Raw genomic sequence first — 16,405 nt, 5'->3', positions numbered from 1 at the left:
TAAAAAAGGGAAACAGAGCAGTTATTAGTTTGAGATGAAAGATTCCTTGCCTTTGTACGTTCATTCTTTGAATGCAGCACACACTGGTCTGTGGTGTAGAATGTCTGGTCAAAAGACCATTCATTTAAAATTCTAACACAAATCACATTTTGTGTGTGTTTATTTAACCATGCCGGTATAGAGCAAGCAAATCACTTCAAACATCCAGTTGTTAGAACATATACAGTGCCAGTGAAGTACTCGCTTTATAAAATAATGAACTTGGAGGCCAAAATTCAACCATTGCCCCAATCTTGACTATTTAAAGCAACCGTTTAGCAGGTTAGTTTCATAGCTAACAAATGTTAAACTGAGTAACTGTCTTGAGGGCTTTATGATTCCCAAAGAAGAAAGGAGAGATACAGTCGATACATTCCATAACGTTTACATTTTCCCGCTATTTTTTTCTTAATTTTCCTTTAGAAGTAGTGACCTGAGCAAAGCACCCTGCTATCTAAAAGACACTGTTATAGACCTTTTAGAAAAACTAAGTCCAAGGCCGAGGTGAACTTCAGGTCACCGCGTCTAACAAATATGAAAATGTCGGCTGGTGAAGGGCACGCCTTGTTGTTTAACAAAGACTGTCAATGTGTAAGATTAATAAGAAACAAAATGCACACGGTGTCACTTTTCGGTCACTTTGAAACTTGGGACAGGGTTGCATTCAAGAGGGAAAGCTGGGGCTAAATATATTCAAAATGGTTCAAATCAGATTCAAACCAGGCTGCTAGCGAGTTTCGCTCTGTCCACCCTCTCTGGTGCATGCACACGTTAAAAAGTGAAATTGAATTATTATTTTTTAATTCTTTGGTTGTAAAACTATTTTATCCGCACGCATGGAAGTCAGCAGATGTGCTTGTATGTTTCACAAGAACTCTTTTAGACTGTTTGGGTATGCATGGGATTGGAGCCTGTTGGTGCATGAAGATTAGATATCGCACTATCAACTTTGTTTCAGTGAATTCCCAATCTCGTCTATCGCAAGATTCAGCTGGTAAAATTTGGGTCCTATGTTAATTGTTTAAGCGTGTGAAATATGGTCTTATTTCTTAAATAAAAATAAAGTTTTTTGTTTTGTTTTGTTTTGTTTTGTTTTTTGTTTGTTTGTTTGTTTTTAAAGCTGGGATGGTGCTACAAGTCGGGTAACGGGAAATATCCGAGGATGGTTCTGAGATTGTTTATGACATCCATAAATCTTGCAGTAAAATGTCGAAATGGCCGTGTGTAAGATAACACTTGGTGGTCTTGGCTGGGTTCTTGTTTATGATAACAAAACCACAAAGACAAGGAACAGGCCTTTGGAGATCCTGCATAAGCACATCTTCACAGGCTGCTAGAACCACAGGAAAAACAGGCTTCATCTGAGCAGCTGAGGTCACCTTGTAGATTTACAATCGCATGCAAAATTGTTTTATTTTCTGTTTCACTGAGAAACACAGCTCCACAGTAGAAAGAAGTACAGTTGAACAAGTATACTTTGAAATCTAATCACGGTAGATATTATTAATCAGAACCTGGGAAGCTCTCCGAATACAACACTCAGCATACAAAATAAGGTACCAGCTTTCGTTGTATTTTACTGAGAATTTGAAGTATGGTAGTTACTAGAGTATTCTGTCCATCATAACTAAGGAGCTCCCTTATATTAGGAGGATAATATTTAGGGTAACCCAGTTTAATGCAATTATGCGCTCTTACGTATATTTGTATGAATGTATCTCTGTATGAATGTACAGCTGTGCGCCGAAAACGACGTGCTGTGTGTCTCTAGCAATCTCATCTCTTTGCCACGCTTAGATATTTGGGTTTCGCCGAAAAATAGTCCCAGTAATCTAGTCCTTCCTGTGTATTCTACAATCTGTAGTGTTGAATAGTTGTGGATGTTAGACGCCTATGGCGTGTGTGTAACCCTATTTTCTCCTACATGCAAAGTAAATAGAAAAAGATATCTTTCACACCAGTTAAAGAGTTGCATAGACTTTCAGCAGGAAATGAGTTGAACAAGAATACTTTGAAGTCTAATAATGGTAAATATTAAGTGCTTTAATTCTCTTTGCAAATTAGACGTTAGATATTAGCAAAAATGAGTAATTGTTTATGTAAGTAAGTTGGAAATGTTCAAATATACACCAAATGGTCTGCAATATATGTGTAGTTATATGTTTATAATATAAATTAATGCAGTATACGTGTGTCAGTATCTAGTTAGACCTAACATATATTAAATTATAATTTTATATTTATATAATATTATCTATACAACTGCAAAAGACAACAATCTGAATTTAAGCCATGATAGCCACTATGAGGAAAAAAGATCTAAATTGTACCAACATTTTTGCTTTATATATTCAGTTAGATACATTTTCCTATTCTCGAAGGTGAGATTATCCATTCAGGAACAATGCTGCTGAAGAGGGTGGCAAATATTTGTATTCGATTTTCTATAAACGGGCCAACCAACAAAAATATAAAATAAATTCTAAAAAGTTCAATATTAACTCCAAACATACAACAGCAGATGGAATTCATAAGTAATGTATTATTTTAAAATAATGGTGTAATTAGTTTAACTATCAAATTTCAATTATCCAAGGTCAGTCGGTTGCCTCTTTTCCTTCCTGAACTGCAAATATTGTTAGCAGACTAATTTTTAGCAATTTAGAAGTCATAGAGTTTTTTCTGCATTCTAATTTCAGTATTGTAGGCTACTTTCTGAAGTCAGTGAATTATCCTATAATAAAACCCCCAAACCAAACCAAAACCAAAACCCAAAACGTAAATTTGTAGTTTGGGAAATACTCTCACTCGGAAAGAAATATTCCCAGTTAGTCCTTTCATTTTATTGGAAACTTTCTCTTTCTTTCTTTCTTTCTTTCTTTCTTTCTTTCTTTCTTCGCTAACTATATCGTTAATGGCACACAGCACCGCTAACTAATCTATTTGGCCCTTCCTCCCCTTTATATCAGCTTCCGAATCTAGTTATGTTATCGCAGCTCGCAATCTACAAAGGGATAAAAGATTCTCTAATAACTAAATTATCATACAATAACAACGTTTAAAAGCCCTGGGGACAGATCATAGAGAAACAAATACTGATTTGCAATTAGTTGGCCTGTATTTCACAGGACCTAGCAGTCTCATTTCCACCTTGATATATAATGTATGCCCAATCCTAAATCAAGTGATTTTGAAATGGAGAGTTGTAAACGATTGTCATTTTATTTAATGTATTATGCAATGTCAATTTCTTTTTCTGTATACTACATTTTAGTTTCTCGTTGATTTCTGATCCGCCCCCCACCTTTCCTCCCCTCTCCTTCTTCTCCGCTCCCCCTCCAAAAAATGCTAGAGAAATAAAATATTTGTGCCCAAGATGAATTTGCGACTGGTAGCGCCGAATTTAGGTCTCTCTCTCTCTCTCTCTCCGTTCCACAGGGAAGAGGGGGAAGTAATTGGCCACAATAAGCAGCAATCACAGTGTAGCAAAGCTCAAACTCGCGTGGCTTTGAGCAAAATCTTGTTCTCCTGTTTTCAGAGTCCGAGGCCACCCATTTGAGAGTTATCTGGTCGAACTGCGGGTTTAGGGGAGGTGGTTGGTGCGATGGATACTAAGATGCGGCTCGGATTTCGCTCCCCTTTCTGGCTGCACAGTTTTTTACCATTGCTGGGACCTCTCTCCCCAACTCGGTAAGAGACGGTTTGGGCTGCTCCTGCTGCTGCCCGGGCTCCTCCGGCACTCACCATCTTTCCATTTCCTGATCCGGGGTCCGCAAACAGCTCAGCAATTGGCCCTGCCGGTCAGGTGGTGGTGGTGGTGGTGGTGTGTGTGTGTGTGTGTGTGTGTGTGTGTTGTTCGCTCGGGTTGAGGGGGGAGGCCCAAACTTTGGCAGCCGGCACTTGACAGCGGCGAGAGGAGGAGGGGGAGGGAGGGAGGAAAGGCGGGGGAGGGGGAGAAGGAGGAGGGGCCTCGCCGAGCCCAGAAAAACGACAACGCGAGAAAAATTAGTATTTTTGCACTTCAACAAATTAATGACCATGAGTTCGTTTTTGATAAACTCCAACTACATCGAGCCCAAATTCCCGCCCTGCGAGGAGTATTCGCAGCACAGCAGCGCCAGCAGCAGCAGCAGCACCTACCACCACCACCAGCCGCACCTGCACCAGCACCCTGCGCACCCGGGCCAGTCTCTCCCCGACTACTACCAGCGGCCCAGCAGAGACCCTGGATACCAGCCACCACCGCCACCTCCTCCTCTTCCCGAGGCGCTCTACCCAGCGCAGCCACCCGGCTACCCCGAGGCACCCTACAGCTACAGCAGCGCCAGCGCCAACCCGGGCCAGGAGCAGCCACCCCCGGGCGCCTCTCCTCCACCGCCTCCACCACCACCACCACCGAAGGGGCACCATGTCCAGTCCCAGCCCCTGCTCCAAAGCCACGTTCTGCAACACCAGCACCACTGCGAAGCAGCCCCCGCCGCAGGGGCCGGGGCCAGCCCAGGCTGCCCCCTCCTGCCTGACAAGAGCCTGCCTGGCCTCAAAGGCAAAGAGCCCGTGGTCTACCCCTGGATGAAGAAGATCCATGTGAGCACTGGTGAGTGGGACTGCCTGGGGAGGAGGAGGAGGAGGAGGAGAGGACGCTGAAGGTGCTGCAGGGTTGGGTTGGGTTGGGTTTTTATGTGCGCGCGTTTTCTAATACAAACGTGAGAAACCTTTTGTATCCGGGGTCCTTTATCGAGAGATTTACGAGACGCCAAACCGTTAGGGCAGTAATTATAGCCCCCATAAATTTAATTGCCCTGCCAGTGGCTCTGGGCTATGTGTCTTTGAAGCTTTTCTTCCACCCAAATGCCCATCACCATTTTTTATTGCTCTTCAATTGTTTCCTATTGTCAATAGCCTGTGAAACATTTTCTTGCAGTTATGTCTCTGATTTGAACTTGTTGTCAAGTTATTATATAATGATTATGTTCAATTGTTTTTTTTGTGTGTGTGTTCAGTCAATCCCAATTACACTGGAGGGGAACCCAAGAGGTCTCGAACTGCCTACACCAGACAACAAGTCTTAGAGCTGGAGAAGGAGTTCCATTTTAACCGTTACCTGACCAGGAGGCGACGCATTGAGATAGCACACACACTTTGTCTCTCGGAGCGCCAGGTCAAGATCTGGTTTCAGAACAGGAGGATGAAATGGAAGAAAGATCACAAACTGCCTAACACTAAGATGCGCTCCTCAAACCCATCCACTGCTAGTCAGCAAGCCAAAGCACAGACACAGGGCCACCACCATCAACTCGATGGGTCAACACCCAACTCATCAGCCCTATCATGATTTTTATATTTGTTTTTTCAGTTGCCTAGTTTTGTTGTTGACCATTTGGACCAAAACAACTGTATACAGAATCAGAAGAAACGTGCCCTGTGCAGGGTACCTGTTGAAACCAAAACCTGGACAAATTGTCTACATTGTACAGACATAATGGTTCCATTCCCATCATTCTTTTGTATTTATGAAAATACGCTGTACCTTCAGTGTCACAGGGTGCTGGATGCTGTAATGGATGAATTATGTACTCAAGAAGGACTCTTTTGTACATAACACTTTAAAAATAAAATACAGTTAAAACAATAACTCATGAGACACTTGGTGTAAGACATTGACTTGAGTTGTGTTGTTTCGTGCAATGTTCGTGGATTCTCCAGTATATGCAGACAGAAGAAACCAAATTTTATGTCATGGAGATTTTATGAAAACTGTCCCATTACAGTCTGACAGGCAATGTTTAATGTAACAAGAGTTATTTAATTGTTTTTAAGCATAGCCATTGCGGTAGTTGTGATATAATCGTTTTCCCCATGTCTCCTATTGCATTTATTTAAAAATATTAAAGGCTGTTGCTGTCTTCATATCTGGCACGTCTGTCTGTTTCGGTTTTGTGTACAACTGGTGAATTTTGGTGTGATGTATATATTGCCAATACTGGTAATAAAGAATACTCTGTACAAAAAAAAAATTAAAGGCTTCAAACACAAGTTCATGTAATGCTGTTTCCTAAACGTTATGCTTTGCTGATAGAACTACAATTATTTAAAAATAACGGCTTATCACATTGTTTTAACTGGAATTAATCTTGTCAATACAGTTGTTTGCCTTCAAATTTAGTTAAAGAGATGCTCATGTTAGTTGCCTGCCCTCACAAACAGTAGAGCCTACTTGAACAAGTATATGTATTATTTATTGCCTCGATGACTTGTGTCCTGTAGCAACCTTGCCAGAGGTTCAGTCTGTCTATTCCTTTTTATGTACATGGCTAGTCCCACCCTATGCACAGAAAAATAGGACTTTCACACTGAGTCAATGAACTGAAATGAACTAATTTACATTAGTAGAACTAAGACAGCTAACCATGATACACTTTAAAAATATCTGTCCAGTCATTATTTATTCATTCACTTGGTATTTATTGTGACTTGTCAATTCACTATGAAAAATTAAGGGGATGTATGGGTGATAAAAGTTTCTTTATTTCAAAGGCATCTATTTTGAAAAGTGTTTGGTGTAAACAGAAATAACCTTAATAATTAAATGAAATCTGGTACAACCCAGAGGTTTAATCTGGTAGATGTGTTCAGAATGATTCTGGAAAACCGTATTCAGGTGTTTCAAACTCATACTAACCTTCTCATTGTCAAGGATGTTGAGAAACATACCAAAGGTGGAATTCTTACAATAAAATGTATACAAGTTATAAGGATTTTCATATCACTTTCTCGAAAGTATCATTGACATTGAAACGTATTAACTGAGCAGAAGAACTTGTAGGCGGAAACTCTATCACTGTTTTTCTGCCAGGAAAAGAATAAGGGCCACATTTTATTCGCCATAGTTACGAACGTGTTTCCAGGTACTAAACGAGTCTTCTCACGTGAGTAAGGCGAGCAAGATTTAGTTCTTTATTTAAATATATCACAATTCACTCAGTAAGAAAGCACACTGGCACAAGAATATTGTGAGCATCACTGCCTGTTCCAGGAACACATACCATTTCAATGAAAAATTTAACATGTCACTGGAAGAGTATATTCAGCATCAAAGCTATGACCGTTGTAAATACGTTTAGCAAACAGTGTTGTCTTCACATTGAACTAACCACCCTGAGAAGTATGTTTCCGTTACCATGCTGTTGTTTACTAAATCCTAAAACGTTTTCCATGTTAGCTGCCCCAAAATCAAGGAAACTGAATATATCTGAAGGTGGGGTAACTGCTGGTATCTCTCACTCTCTACAACGTACAGCTCTTTGTTTTGTTTCTTGTGTGGAACATTTCCTCCCAATTTATTTCAAAACCAAATTAGCAGAAATGATCAAAATCCCAAATCAAACATTTTAATTGAGAATAATTTATTACTGAAGACTATGCTTATAAACCTATTTTCCCTTCGTAAAACTAAATGAAAACACGCTCTGAAAATAGCAATTTTACTGAGTATCATTAATCACCTCCTACAATAAATACTTCTTTGTAATTCAACAGCCATTCTGAAAGGCATTCTCTTGGAAAAAGTCTATGAAGACGCAAAGGATTTTCCTGGAAAAAAAAGCGGTCACGTGTAAAGACACAGCATCTTGGCTGTCTGCTAAAAAAATGTATCCTGTCTTGGTGGAGAATCAGCCCCGGACTGCAAAATATCACATGGCAGATTATCATCATTTAAGGTAAATTTTCATTTGTTCCCCCCCCCCCCCCGTTTTTAAAGCTGAATAGTGTTTGATATGTGAGTGTTACTGTGCTTCTCGTGTGATATAATCAGTGTTACAATCACTTAGAACATTAAATCGCAGACTTAAAACTCTGGCATTGTCCAGCCTTTGCTAGGGCAACCAGAAGAGTTCACTGAAAGGACAAATTTTCTATCCCATTAATTGTTTTTTTAGAGAAGCAGACTGACCCTTCAAACCCTTGACCTTTAAAGACAGTATCCTTTTAAATCCAGCTCTTGGACCTAAATGTCTCTCTTTGGCTGTCTTTCTCTCTCTATCACACACACGTATTTATCTGCTCTCGCCACAAAGGAAAGCGGCACAAAATGCTAAAGGTGGAACTTTGTCAATATTTCAAATAAAGACAAAATCAGGTCTGAGTCACTTTAATTGTCACAGTTAGAGCCAAGCCGTTAACCCCCCGCCCCTGCCCACCAAGAAAAATGGTAGTTTTTCAAGGTCTGCCTTCCAGTTTCTCCTGCAATCTCTAATATACCTGGTGTTTTATTACAAGAGGAACTCATCTGTGACAAGCAGAGCGCAGTATTTAATAACTATAACCATTCTCCATTGAATGTTTAGCCGGGGTTCTGACATTTTTTTGGTATACTCTGCGCCCTATGGACTGCTTCTTGGGTTTTGTAAATGGGTGGGGGATGGGTAGGGGAGGAAGGAAGGTGGAGGTCTTGACAAGCTTGTCAGGAGACTCCATCTTTCTTCTCCCCTCCCTAGCCCGAGCCTCCATCCCAATCCTGAAGTCTGATCATGGGCCCGATCCTTCCTTCCTTTTCTCACGTGTCACGCCAGCAGCGCTTACTCATGCCAGTAGACCCACTGAAACCAACAGACTGCGGGCGCCAGGAAAGCTTGGCAGCATCGCTGCGTTAGCATCTCTACTTTAGGACACTCCGTCATATCATTCTGTGACAGCCATGACATGAGTCGACTGGAAGAGTAATACACAAAAAGATTGGGGGTTCTTTCTGTGATTTTTTGAAGCACATATACCCGGATTTCTCTTTTGTATTCATTCACCACCCTACTGCGGAATTTGTGAGATTGTTGAAAACAGTACTCCAATACATCTACAATTATATGTATCCTTTCAGATGTATTGGTGTTGTATGAGAAATATGATATTCGATATGTGTATCATGAATAGAACACAGAGCATTAAGAGCTTGAGTCTTATTTTTCTTTTAACCCCAGTTACTGCACTAGAAGGTGTTAAGTTCACTCCATTGTAGACACACTGGGACCGATTCTGACACAGTATATACGACTTTACACCAATGTTGTTCCATTGAGTTCACTAGAGTCACTAATGTAAGCGAGACTTGAATGAGGCCCACTGGTTCAAATGAATGCCTGGGTTAATATATCTGAAGTCAAACGAATTATGCCAGGCATTCATTTAGCCTACTAACTGTGTATTTTCTAAGTAGAGAAAGAAAACCTCTCTTTTAACTCTTTATTATACTTTCCCACTAGATGTGCAAATGGCAGAGCTAAAGAATTCTTCCCAGACCTCCCATACCACATGAATATTGATAAACTGTGGTGAGCCAATTCTTTGTCAGTTTTAAAGGCATCATAAGGGCAAATATGTTTGGTATCAGTATTGTCATCATATTATCATGTGTAATAACTGTTAGAAGAGGAATGGACTATAATTATGCATGTTAACACAGTCTGCTGTAGACAATAAAAATCCGGAATCAAATGGCTAATTTAAAGCTAAGGTCTGTGGAACTGCCTGATCCTACAATAGCAGACAAGCACGTTATTAATGTTCAAATGATCTCCCAAGAAACTGAAAAGCTGTCAAAACCAACAGAGATTATAGGACCTAAATAAGCAAAACAGAAACCCTGCACTAGTAGATAAAGGTGTTGCGTCTTTTCTTGTGTAGATATTGAAATTTTACTCTTTAAGGTCACGTGACTCATTAAATAATTAACGCAGATAGTCAGGAATGGATCTGTGGCCGTCAGTTCTCACTAGGAGTGATTCTCTCTGAAGTGAAACTCAACTTCCTATTTGAGTTTTTTAAAAAGCCCCGATTTGTCTTGAAAGATTCTAAACTTCTTAAGAAAGCAGTAGGGACTATGTTGGTAAGTATTTAGTGTGTACTTATAGCTTGATGATTGTAATTGTTTGTGCTAACTTTGTTGAAGTCTGCTGAGTATTTACTTAGCAAGTTTAATATTTAGAAATGTTAATCTTTGTTTTAGCTGCTTTGTGGTCACATTATGGCTTTTTGTGATTAAGTATTACCGAGTCAAACACATTTGATAATGTTCTAATTCACACTGTGGAAGGCTGGATACCACAGTGCAGGAAGACTGCTTTGTTCAGTTTTCCTGGCATTAATAAATCACCGGCTTCTAATGCAGGGCCAAAACAGCAATGGAAAGGCAGCAAGCATTGTAAAGGAAAAGTCATGGGCAAATTTCTCTATGACTCATTAGTCTGAACGATTTATGTACGAAGTTAAAGTGCAGCAATGAATATTAGAATTTGGGATAACAACAAATTTAAAAAAAGTCATAGCGTTTGTAAAGTGCTTTATTGCTACTTAGCAACTCTTTCAAGAAGAAGTATAGTTTAAAGGACTGTGGCACTGTAAAATATTGTGGCGGAATTTAATAGCTCCAAAATAAATAGCAGAAAGTCGTTCGCACCATTTTCAGATGCACATTCCATATTTTAAAGGAGGGGGGTAAACCCAATCAAGACATTCGGATCAATTTTATTGTAGTTGATAACATGATTATTGATTATGGATCAAAATGGTTAAAGAATGAGTTTTAACATAAAATACAAGTACTCTATGCTCCCACTGTATTTTTTTTTGAACGATGTGAATATCAGAGCTAAGAAAAGAGCAGGCAACCGAATTAAAGCTGGTGATAGCTATTTGAAAAACTTAACTTTCAATTTGTTTATAGATTTTATCAGTGAGCCCTCTAAATCTATGAGAGGGAAATAAACAGCCTAGTAAGCTACTATTGCATTATTTTCTATAGACTGTAATTCTACACCAAATTTCAACTTATTATAGCTATATCAAATTATGGAGCTACTAAATTAGCTTAATCTCTTCTCGAAAAGTTCTCCCAAGACAGACTTAATATTTTCCAAGGCTCAGATGACACTCTTCCAAGAAATCCTGTTAGTTAACTATTAACATTTACATTTGCTGGCAATCTTAAGAAACAATAATTTTCTTAAGGATTTTATTAAGAATAATGAATGCATGGGGTACGTTATTATATCTGATAAATACCTTTGTAAATGTGATCCAAAAATATTTGAGGAGTATGATTATTGGCTTCTTGGGGTCTGTAATATTATAAACCGACAAAAAGTTACAATATCGAAGTGCTAAATGTTTCTGCTTCATCTTCTTCTTTTTCCACAACAGCTTTTTGTAAAGAGTTGAAGGGTTCGATCCTGCTCTCATTGAAGTCAACGGCAGAACTCTCATAGAATTTAATGGGAATAGATTCGGGCTGGAGTCCTTAAGTATTTGAATAAAAATCCTAATGTACCGTACATTTAAACTGGAACCTCTTCCTTGATTTATTCAACAGAGATGAACATCGCTAGTTGTGTTTAATGTCTGCTCTTGATTAAATGATCCTAAACAAAGGTTTCCCAGAGGAAAATAAAGCATACATTCATGTAACAAGAGTTTGGAATGACAATATTTCCAAACACTTGAAGACAGAAGGCACAGCAGTCTACCACAAAAGGCATGTTCAGATACCAGTGTTCTTTACTGTTGTATAAAATAATCTTTTACACATTGTACTAATCAATGGGTTCCCTTCAGTAGTTCTATGCTCCTCCACGACTTTTGTCTTTTAAAATAATGAAGCAAACCAAATACTTCTTGTATGAATAAATATCTTCCTTTCTGATTCTCATTTAGGCATTGCTTGTTGCTTATTTGCAGAACCCCACTGCACCGAAAAAGACGATTTACTGAGCGATAACAGCAAGAAACAATTCAGTCCACTGTTAGAAATTGTAGGAGGTAAGGACTTCGGAAAATAAAATCTGTTGTGGGGTACTTTTATGTAGAGTTCATATTTCCTAGTGCTTGCATATGGGGGGAAATGCTGTTACAATGAGATTTTATTGTGATAAATATTTAACCTAGTTGGAATGTTCCTGATTGAATCCATTCATTTTCTATGGCTGGTGAATGCGAGTGTCTCGACAGACAAAGAAATATATGGAACAGAATTAATAGCAGTCCTCATATTTAGAGGCATTCGAAACAGGAAAGATGCAAAGTAATTTAAAGAGCGAAAGAGGTTGGTAATTTCTTTGTCCGTTCTTAGTTCCTTCCAAAATCGAAGTCTCAAAGCAAGAGACAGGTAGTGGAAGCAGTTTTAGTGTTGAGTGGCTTTCGTAGTTTTTTTGTTTGGTTCCCTTGAGTAGTTTTGCAGTGACTCCTGTGTAATTTGGAATTAGGAACATAAAAATAAATATTCTTTGATTTTAGAAACGCTGGCTTTTGCTTCAGAAAATATACCAGAGGAACATAGTTTGTTTTTTATATATATATTGTTGGACTTCTCTGCATTGCGTGCATGTTTCTTTCATGATTCAGTTGTTTTTTTAACAACGAAATGTGGTGCTCTTTGTGGTGACAATATTATTCTGGCAGTGGTAGAAGAGAGGGGATTATATAGAACTATTTCAAATACTTGCCAGATTTGCCTGCTTATTTTTTATGCTGATACATAATTAGTGTAGTTTACTACCTTTTAAAGACGGACATAAATTATAGGGCTACAAGGGCTGCTTGTGTTGATTTAATAGCCTGTTGAAATCCTTCCTACAAAGAGACACGGCAAATATCCATTTATTCCCATGTTAAGAAAAGAAAAAGAAAGCATAATTTAGTAGAATAATGATTTTATCCCGCATGCCCTACATATATACCTTTGTCCAGAAGTAATTGTGATTTGTAAATTAACCATATATTCTCAAGTTCCACTCGATTTCAGTAAAAATGTCTTTAAATAGGTTGTATCTTTTTAAAATACACTTTTTCTTTTAACCTGAAAAGGAATTGTCAAAATTCAGTTGAACTAACTTCATCGATAACAAATACATATTCATAGGTAAACAACTTTGCCCTGTGAATTTCAACTGGGAGAGAACGGAAAAAAAAAATCAAGTAGTGTTTCCATTTCTTCATGCACACAAGGAGATAGTCTTACCTTTTAACTAGTGACATAGGCATAACAATGAAAGGTAGAGAGCAAGAATATTTCGAAATCTACTTCTGTAGCCACTTAAAAGGACTATTAATACTAATATTTGCTTTCAAATCTATCACAAAGGGACTCTTTTTATTAGCACACATTTTAAAACAGCTGTTTGTTGATATTGCTGCTTGGAATCTCAACGCAAAGCCATTTGCACAAAGCATAAAAAAATCAATAGTGAATCTTCGGAGAAACGTAAGGTTTTCAGGTCTTAAAACAAACTTTTCAGGGCTCCAAATCATTGAGGTAATAAAACAAAGTTGAGTCTCCAGGAACAAAGCAATATGTTGGATGGCAAGGCAAACCAAACCTCTGCTACTTTCAAGTCTATTTGAATTTGTGTTTGAAAACTCATAATCTTGATACTTGACCAAAGAAATTGAATTCCAGAACCGGTGAAAGGGAATTATTTTCAGCTGCAGTCCAGGACCCGGTAAAGTTAGAAAGTCTCCCAGTTCTTCTAAAGCACATCCTGAAGAAGTAATTCATATCAAGAAGTTACTTTTCTTAATAATTACTTAATTTATCCACTACATACAATAAGTTAATTGTTAAACTGTAGTTTTAACATTAGCTTGATCATTAAAACTAGTAAAGATGTTCATAGAAATAGGTTTTGGAAGCCAATAGTCATAGCTAGAGTTAAGGCATTTAAGTTTAAGCTGTACCTCTGACTTATGATTGTGATTTATTGCTTTTGTAGTTTCTATTTGCTCAGGACTGCGAGTTCTAAAGCCATCTTTCTGCTTTTGATGCAAAGCAGTCGATAACTTTTTACAACAGACCCAAGGAAGACTTGGTGTGCTTTTTCAGCATCTGCTCCATTATCCATTACTTCCAGTTGCATTGTTGCAGGATAACCTTTTTTATGTGTTTCTTTTATGGAATCTAAAATCACTTTATTTAAAATAGCCATGAATCCATCCCTAGTAAATTCCACTATTGGTTTAAATGTAGTTCTCTGCTATACAGTTAAAAATAGTGGTAGAGTTCTGGAGTTACATTTACTATGTGTGTCTAAAATGCTATATTTCCCAGGATTTTTTAAATTGAAAGTTCTTAGTGACGATAATCTATAAATGTTCTACTGGTATCAAAGTCACTTCCATTAGAAATATTGCAAATTTTTCTTCTATGTTAATGTCACGCTGACTTTGTTGGAATGTCTACTAATCTATACTATTACTGATGGTTTAAATTCCAATAACCGTTGGTGTTCCACTTTACAATCAAACCGAGATTATTATATACAGTTTGACCATAAAGTCTGTAGACGTTAAAATTAATCTTTTTTACAATCTTATTATTGCCAATAAAGTATTGGTGAAGTGATAAAAGACTATAAAAAGTAAGCTAAAAGTTTTCTGTAAAAATGTTAGAGTGGGGAAAGGTTTGAGGCAGATGATATATTGTAAAATGCACAATGATAGTAAGAAATTCAGAGTGTAAAAGTCACCACAGTGGCACAGTAGCACAAGTGTGAAATATGTTATTTACCCCAACTATCTTGATAAGAGCTCTTTGAATTTGTGATTTCCTTTGTCTGTGGTGGGATTGTGTAAATAGGAAAAACTAAGTTTTAGAGGGAAGACTTCATTCAGATTAGAAAATTGTTCATTTCATAGGTTAACTCAGGAGACGTATATGAGGGCTGTTCCTTTTTTTCCTGGACAGTTAGATCATTTTGTTTCTAAATTTTTCATCGTTAGAAGCCTATAATTTTGTACATCACTCAAATAGTTGTATAGGAAATGCGTAAGCGCAGGTTTAACAGGAAGGTCCCAAAAGATTTTGCAAAATTCAGATCCTCCACTCCGAAGCCAGGCGCATTCTTCACAGGGTGTTACAACTACAAAAATCAACCACATTATTAGAGGAGACTCTTTTGCCTTTGTCAGGTAATCGCAGATCTTTTTAGTTTCTATAGCTGCCCTGTTGTAAAGTGTGGGTGTTAAGCAAGCGCCACACAATAGCAATATAGAGACGCCTGTAGGGAAGATTGGTAATCAGAGAGAGTAGTCGTTAAGGAGGTCCTTACTGAAATAATAGTGTCAAGAGTTGACTTTATTATTGGATTGCAAAACACACCATTATTAAATGTAGATCAGTGTGGAGGGTTTTTCTGGGGGAAATGCCAGTTAATTAGGTTTAATATAAAAGTTCATTGTAATCACATAATATGAAAATAATTTCTCTTACCTTGCATGTGATTTTGTGTAAAGAAATATTAAGTATGGGGAAAAAATAATCATCTCCGGCTGTTGATTTTTTTCTTTAAATTCTTCTTAATGTATTTGGTTAAGGCTTTAAAAATCAGAGGATTGCGCTTAGAAACCTTGTTCCTTCAATGATTCCCTATTTCAAATAAAAGGATTTAAGTTGACGTATGACCACGTGAGCACATAATACAGCGCATTATTGTGGCATTTGGAGTGGAGACCCGGGCTGGCTTCGTCTGTGATTACGCTTTTCCAGTTTCTGTTCAGAGCAAGCACTGCTTTCTATTATTTTTTCCCTCCCTCTCCCCTGCAAGAGCTTTCCATTTCGGTTGCAGCTTTCGTTCCTTATGGAAAGGTTATTGTCGAGCTGATAGGACGAAATGCTTCGTTAAAAAGGATGGATTTTATTTTAAGGTATTTCCGTTGATTGTTCATTTATGTGGTGAGTTATTGCTGGTCGAGGCAAAGGTCAGTAGAAAAGGCTTAAGGGTGTGCGTGGATCCAAATCAAGCTTCGTTTCCCCCTTTGTTTCAATTTGCTGCGGAAAATATTCAAGTATCTCTTCGCAGCAAAGAAACCGGAGAGTTTCTTATTTTTGCCCCTAGAGAGTCTGTGTTTCTTTTACGAGGATCTCCCTCTGTTAAATCTCTGTTAAAGCTACATTACTGTTGTCTTTTACGATCAAGTGGAGACTGGGAGGATCTTATTTTTCTTGAAATATATACATATCTGTGTATAAAAGAGTATTTTAGGAGATTGAGAAACACCCCTGGAATGGAGTTGGGGTTCGATTGGTGGCTGCTGTTATTGTTTTGTTTTCTGTGTGCTTCTTTTGCCGATTCCGGCTCCGAAAATCGATGAGTATGCAATTGTGCTGCCATTTTATTTATGATGCTTAGTGGTACTTTGTTTACTATGCGAGCAGGGCTGGATTAGCTCTCTATCGTATCGAGGTTAACAATTCCAGCTGAGAAGGGATTGCCTTTCTTTCCTTAGTGAAACCAAACCTGGATTTAGCTAAGAATTATCTGGCTATGAACAAATGTCCATCCACCGATTCTAACAATAAATCAGCCTCTGGAAATTTGTTTTACTT

General features: G+C 38.2%; 2 protein-coding genes across 4 annotated transcripts in view; both read left to right on the top strand.

Moving 5' to 3' along the window:
- HOXA3 (homeobox A3) overlaps positions 1-16,405 on the top strand; it is a 43,351-nt gene that overhangs the window by 17,017 nt on the left and 9,929 nt on the right. Inside the window, exons 3-4 of one of the 3 annotated variants that reach the window (XM_050938685.1) lie at positions 7,576-7,757; positions 11,764-11,844. The gene's annotated coding sequence lies outside the window, so the exon portion shown is untranslated. Of the gene's footprint in view, positions 1-7,575; positions 7,758-11,739; positions 11,845-15,522; positions 15,724-16,405 lie in introns of those variants that run through there. The other 2 variants (XM_050938684.1, XM_050938686.1) reach the window with 2 other exon arrangements.
- On the top strand, positions 4,031-6,028 carry HOXA4 (homeobox A4). Its single transcript, XM_050938718.1, has 2 exons — positions 4,031-4,633; positions 5,040-6,028. The coding sequence occupies exons 1-2, from the start codon at positions 4,072-4,074 to the stop codon at positions 5,369-5,371; spliced, it is 894 nt and encodes a 297-aa protein (XP_050794675.1). The 5' UTR covers positions 4,031-4,071; the 3' UTR covers positions 5,372-6,028.

Source organism: Gopherus flavomarginatus, chromosome 2 (assembly GCF_025201925.1).
Source record: "Gopherus flavomarginatus isolate rGopFla2 chromosome 2, rGopFla2.mat.asm, whole genome shotgun sequence".
NCBI classification, from domain to species: Eukaryota; Metazoa; Chordata; order Testudines; family Testudinidae; genus Gopherus; species Gopherus flavomarginatus.
The sequence above is the reverse complement of the archived record's forward strand: the minus strand, read 5'-3'. Positions and strand labels throughout refer to the sequence as shown.